The sequence below is a fragment of the Vollenhovia emeryi genome, unplaced genomic scaffold, assembly GCF_000949405.1.
Source record: "Vollenhovia emeryi isolate VEMERY1.0 unplaced genomic scaffold, V.emery_V1.0 DF941365.1, whole genome shotgun sequence".
Taxonomy (NCBI): Eukaryota; Metazoa; Arthropoda; class Insecta; order Hymenoptera; family Formicidae; genus Vollenhovia; species Vollenhovia emeryi.
Window position 1 is genome coordinate 1 of NW_011965001.1, and position 5,427 is coordinate 5,427.

At 31.9% G+C, this 5,427-nt stretch overlaps 2 protein-coding genes across 2 annotated transcripts; both read right to left on the reverse strand.

Annotated features, from left to right (window-relative positions):
- Window positions 1–21: 21 nt before the first annotated feature.
- LOC105571012 lies at window positions 22–1,190 on the reverse strand (the record flags this gene model as incomplete). The annotated part of the gene is made up of 4 exons (XM_012028480.1): window positions 1,161–1,190; window positions 904–1,081; window positions 699–817; window positions 22–108 (listed from the first exon to the last, which is right to left on the reverse strand). Coding segments are annotated over exons 1-4 (414 nt in total), but the record flags the coding sequence as incomplete, so codon positions are not given.
- Window positions 1,191–1,490: 300 nt separating this feature from the next.
- LOC105571013 lies at window positions 1,491–2,559 on the reverse strand. Its single transcript, XM_012028481.1, has 4 exons — window positions 2,521–2,559; window positions 2,227–2,461; window positions 1,927–2,148; window positions 1,491–1,621 (listed from the first exon to the last, which is right to left on the reverse strand). Exons 1-4 carry the CDS (start codon window positions 2,557–2,559, stop codon window positions 1,503–1,505), a joined length of 615 nt encoding a protein of 204 aa, XP_011883871.1. The 3' UTR covers window positions 1,491–1,502.
- Between the last annotated feature and the right edge of the window lie 2,868 nt (window positions 2,560–5,427).

A 5,427-nucleotide genomic window follows, 5' to 3' on the forward strand; every position in this document is an offset into this window, starting at 1 on the left:
CCCATATAGGGTTTTACTAACGGTCCTATTCTGGCCCAAAACTGGTTCCCAGGTCACCAATATTGGCGCGATAATGGCACCCATGATTGGCACAGCAATGGGACTTCTCTGGAACGATAACTTCGGTCCAGCAATAGGTAACAATGTACGGCCAAACATGGCAACCAATCATGGGCCATTACTGGTCAATATATCATGCCAACATTCGGCCATTAATGGTTAATCTATCCTGCCAATATTTGACCATTAAAAGTTAACCTATTATGCCAATAATAACGTTTTTATGATGCCCGGTCTAGCTTTATTATTATTTTATTGCTTTATTGCACAAATATAGTTTTACAAATATACATCTTTCAAAATATATTTTACTCGAAAAATTTACCATTTTTATTATTAATACTTATAGATATATAATTTTTATGTATTTTTTAATGTATATTTTAATTTTATGTATATTTTAATGTATTTTTAATAATTGAATCCTATTTAACAATAAAAAAACAATTCGGTTAAACCTGGCACTGCAATGTAAGAAAGCTATGTTGGCATTCTTACGGTACAGTATTTATTACTTAGAAAAGAAAAGTTAAAAAATATTTTAAGTTTAAAAATTCTTTTTATTATGTTTTAAAAAATATATATGTTTCCATTCTTTTTAAGTAGGACGAACTCAAATTGTTAATTTATACATTTACATTTTTTTCTCGTTGTTTACGGCCGCCTTCTCTATCGCCAGCTCGGGATAGCCACATGCCCACCTGGCCCGGTAATTTTTTAACATCTATTTTCTCTCCATATTTTTCAATCAAAGCATCTGAGAAAAATATTATGTTATAATAAATATTCTAGTTACAAATTATATAAGACATAAGGATTGATATTAAAAGAAATTTATTTTACCTCTTAAACACAGATATGTGTTTGTCGCACTGAAATTTCTTTTCCCTTGACCATGAATTATTTTTCCAGTTCCCGAATATTGCAATTCGACCGTTTTGACAATCACTGATCCTAAAGTTTTAGCAATGCTGTCTTTTACGGTTGCATCACCAGCAATTAAAATTCGGAACAGTGTCATCTATAACAAAGAAATTAAATAAATTTCTTTACAAATAATGTTTATAAGATGTATTTTCTACTTATTTAAAATTATTTACCAATGATTCTCTTTTGTTTTGAGAATTCATTAATGAATTTTCGAGCTGCAAAAAATCCTCCAATGTTGATGTAGGTAAACTTATTTCCAAGTCGCTTTTAAATTTCTCTACACCTTGTGTCGTCTTAATTTCTGTTGAACTGTTTAATAAAATTGTATGTTTAATGTCATTAATTTTTTTGTCCAGGTCGTATAAAATACTTCTTTTTGCAGACGTTATTTGACTTGATATTGCTTCTTGCAGTTGTTTAAACTTGTTGTCTATGTAGTCCTTTTCAATGAGCACATTCTCTGGAACTAAAAAATAAGGTAGAGATCTAATAAATATAAAAGCAGTACATATTTAAGAGAATTTCAAGTATTTACTTGGTGGTAGATTTATTATATCTATCGCGTTTTGTTCAAAAAAAGGATTATCCATTATTTCTTCTGTTTCCATTGGTTCATCTGTCGAGCATATCCCTAAAATACAAAAATAATCATACGAGGTCTGTCCGGAAAGTATCCGACCTTGTGCTCTAACCTTGTACCTGGGGGTGCTATTGTTAAAAATAGCTATTCATCATTTAGGGGGGACCTTTATGAGTGTCCCTGCCAGGTATCACGGTCCTTCGAGTCTTCAGTCGACAACGGTACGCTGTTTAGTAAACATTGAATTTTGTGTGCGTCGCATTTCACGATGACTGAACGCATCGAACAAAGAGCCTGGCAGTGGCACTCATAAAGGTATATTATAAAGGTATACTATACCTGGATATAGTATATACCTGGATTGTTCTTCGTTTTTGGCTGGATGGTAAGCAATGAATTTACTGATGCCGAAGAAGGCTTATCACACTGTCGGAAGGATTTCACAGCATTCAAACTTTCTTCGACGACCCTTGTGGACATTTTAATAGGTTGGCTTTCATCACATCCGTCATCAGTGCATTTAATTTCATCGGACTTCAAGGCTCGCTTGAGCCGCCTTTTCCCTTGTTTTAAATCTTCTAATTATTAAAAAAGAAAAACTTACAGTAATCGCACATTAATTTACAAAAAAACTATTAATTATTATTATTACATACTTGCGTATGCAATGACTTTTATTGCAAAAGATTCCCAATGTGTCTCGGGCTCTTTCAAAGATAATAGCCAGCTGTCAATGTGCTGGTAATCGCACGGACCTGGATATAGGCATGTATATCTGTTCTCTGTATCTTCGTGCAACCATGAGAGTGGGACCAAATCAAGACTTCTAGAATTTAAGTCTTCGTCCGTAAAACGAACGATCGCGTATCGTTCCTTGTCTTTACGGAACATCTAATTAAAAATATAATTATTTAGCTGTGTTCACCTAACCTTAAATATTGTTTCCTTACCTTGTTTTCAGTCCAATCATTTTCATTTTCCTTGTTCATTTTGTTTTCACGCAATATTCTTACAATTTTTATCTTTAATAGTTGAAATACTTCTAACTTTGAAATACTTCCAACTCCTGCCTTTTCATACAGTTATAGGAAGGGATCGTAACTAATTGTGAGCCGGTCACCGCAGGTCAACAATCGTAACTATAGGCCGACTGCGCATGTATGTGCACGCTTATACACACACATATATATATGTGTGTAATTCCCAATATATTTGTGTTTACATTTGTATATTTATATTTATGTATATTTATATTTATATATTTTACACTTATTAGTACTTATTTTACTTTTCCTTATATATTTTTTATTATATATTTTTATTATTTGCTTTATTTTATATTATTTATATATTTTTTAAAAATATCATTTGCCACTTGTGATTTATTAAAAATGTAGCAAAGTAACTGCGTGTAATTCTTTTTCTATGTTTAATAAAACACATTTGTACTTAACCATTTTTATTGATACTAATTTATGCGATGCAATAAATCCATTTCCACGAAAAATGCCTACTTGCATCGATGAAAGTGGATAAGTAAAGGCCTCATGTTGATTAGTCATTTCATATCCTAGGACAAAAATTTCTTCGGTTGTAATAATATCATTTTCATATCTATGACATTTCTTCATGATTTGTTTAATGATAAATATTTGTGAATTTTTCAATAAAACGGCGTTATTAGGATGAATTGATGTCAAAGTAGAGTTATTCATTTTAATTGAAGATATAATTTTATAATCATTTCCATCATATGTAAATAGTCCAGCGCCATCATCTATTATACAGTTCGAAAGGGTACATTTTTTTTTAATTTTTAAACGATTTCCAGAATTTAATTCAGATAATCTATTAACTATCTGAGTTAATGGTTTATTGGGAGATTTGACTAATTTTTTAAATAGACCAATGTAGCTTTCACCCCAAAATGCTGAAATGCCACTTAATGGAATGTTATGATTTATCACATCATTTGCAACATGAATCAAATTATGCATACTGAGGACTTGAGAGCTTTCTCCATACAATGATGGTAATAATCTGAAAAACTGTGTTAGCAAATATTTAGCGTAATCACAAGTGGTCATCGATAAGTCACTGCTATTCAATATACGACATGCTGCAGAAAACAGTAAAAAATGTCTGTAGTGATGATCGGGTAAAACACTTTTCAAAACGACAGTACCACAGTATAATAGGAAAAATCTAAATTGCGTGGCTTTCCATCTTGAAACGAGATAAACATCAAATTTTTTTCTTTGGAATTCACAAGGCACATCGGCTGTAACATTTAACATTATTCTGCGTAAATTATTGATATCTCTTCGTTTCAATCTTGCAGAACTTTTTTTCACAGTCCAATTTTCTAACAAATATTTCATCGTTCCGAGATATAGCAGATGCATAGAATCTAGAACCACATCATTAATGATATCAAAATTCGGCAACAGTAACAATGGAGACATAACATTATCTTTATGGTGCTGTGGTTGATTTCGGCCTTCGAAAGACTCTTTTGTACGTTTTAAACAATTTGTTTCAGGGTATATTCTTTTTTTCTTCAATTCTTTCCCAACGCTGATTCCTTTAACTGAACATCGTTCACAAGCGTAGAATGCGCCAGGTGGTTTAATGCATTTTATAAATGACCTTGCTGGGGAATCAGCTATAATTGCAATTATTCTAAAAGAATATGTTCTTGTGTTGATTGTTACTCCTTGGTTAATTAATTTAGTCGCTTCCGTTACAAAATCATTTAGATAATCATGCGCACTTGCAGGTTTTGAATCACCACAATATAAAGCAATTGTGAAAGGTTCACAATTGTATTCTTTATGAAATATTTTCATAATAATTGGCCAAACTTGTATTTGCGAATTATTGTAAATTTGCACACCATCAATGTGAACTAATATACAAATTTCTTTTTCTATAAATATCTGTGTATTAATAATGTGATTCAAACCATGTTCTATGCCGATATAAATATATTCTCCTTGAGTATTTTTATTGCTTTTTATTTGCTGTAAAATTCTATGGTGTTTCGTTCCTAAAAGACTTTGAGCAGTTCTTGGTAAAGATGAGTGTCCTTCCTCTCGCAGTATTCGTAGCAAATCTGTTACAACATTCAACTGCAATGTGTCCAAATTATCAAGCGTCCACTGTTGAATTTTACTTTTTATATTAGAGACGCTATTAATTTCTTCATTGCATAACACTGCACTATTAGAGTCATTTTTATGAGAAACATTAGTACTACTATCATTAATACTATTGCTTTGTATAGAATCATTCTCACTCGTATTAACTGTTTCTTCACTATCAAACATAACCTCACGTAATCGCACATCAGTGTCAATATCATTTTCTTCTCTACTGCTGTTATTTTTATTATTAACTATTATATTATACTCACTATTGTCTTTTTTATTTTTCTCCAGCTTATTTAATTTTCGAAATTTTTTTTGTCTGTAATAATTTTGCGACATTGTCGTCACTTTATCCAAACGGCGTTTCGGTTTTCTACTGCGTTCGAAAAAAATAACGAAGGTAATTACCTTAACTTTCAGAGTATGTGTAAGTCACAGGTGAAGAATATAAAATTCAATAGTATTATGTACCAACCTGACTGGCTAAACTTGATAGAAATCACAACGTTTCGACATAGGCGAATTAGTCAAGTACTGATCAAGCCAAGTACTGATAAATCATTGGTCATCGTATATCGGGCCAAGCATTGGCGCCATAGCAAAGTGTACAGTTTCTTATATGAATGGCACCCAATCATTCGCCAAGCATGGGCCATTATAGAATGCCAAGTATTGGCCAATCATCAGTTACCATATATCGGGCCAAGT

What these genes read in the sequence shown, in the direction of transcription:
- LOC105571013 (XM_012028481.1), bottom strand. Translation starts at nt 2,559, where the DNA reads ATGAACAAGGAAAATGAAAATGATTGGACTGAAAACAAG. An exon ending in AAAAGTCATTGCATACGCAA is followed by an intron (nt 2,149 to 2,226) that starts GTATGTAATAAT and finishes TTTAATAATTAG; the next exon opens with AAGATTTAAAACAAGGGAAA. An exon ending in AAAAACGAAGAACAATCCAG is followed by an intron (nt 1,622 to 1,926) that starts GTATATACTATA and finishes TTTGTATTTTAG; the next exon opens with GGATATGCTCGACAGATGAA.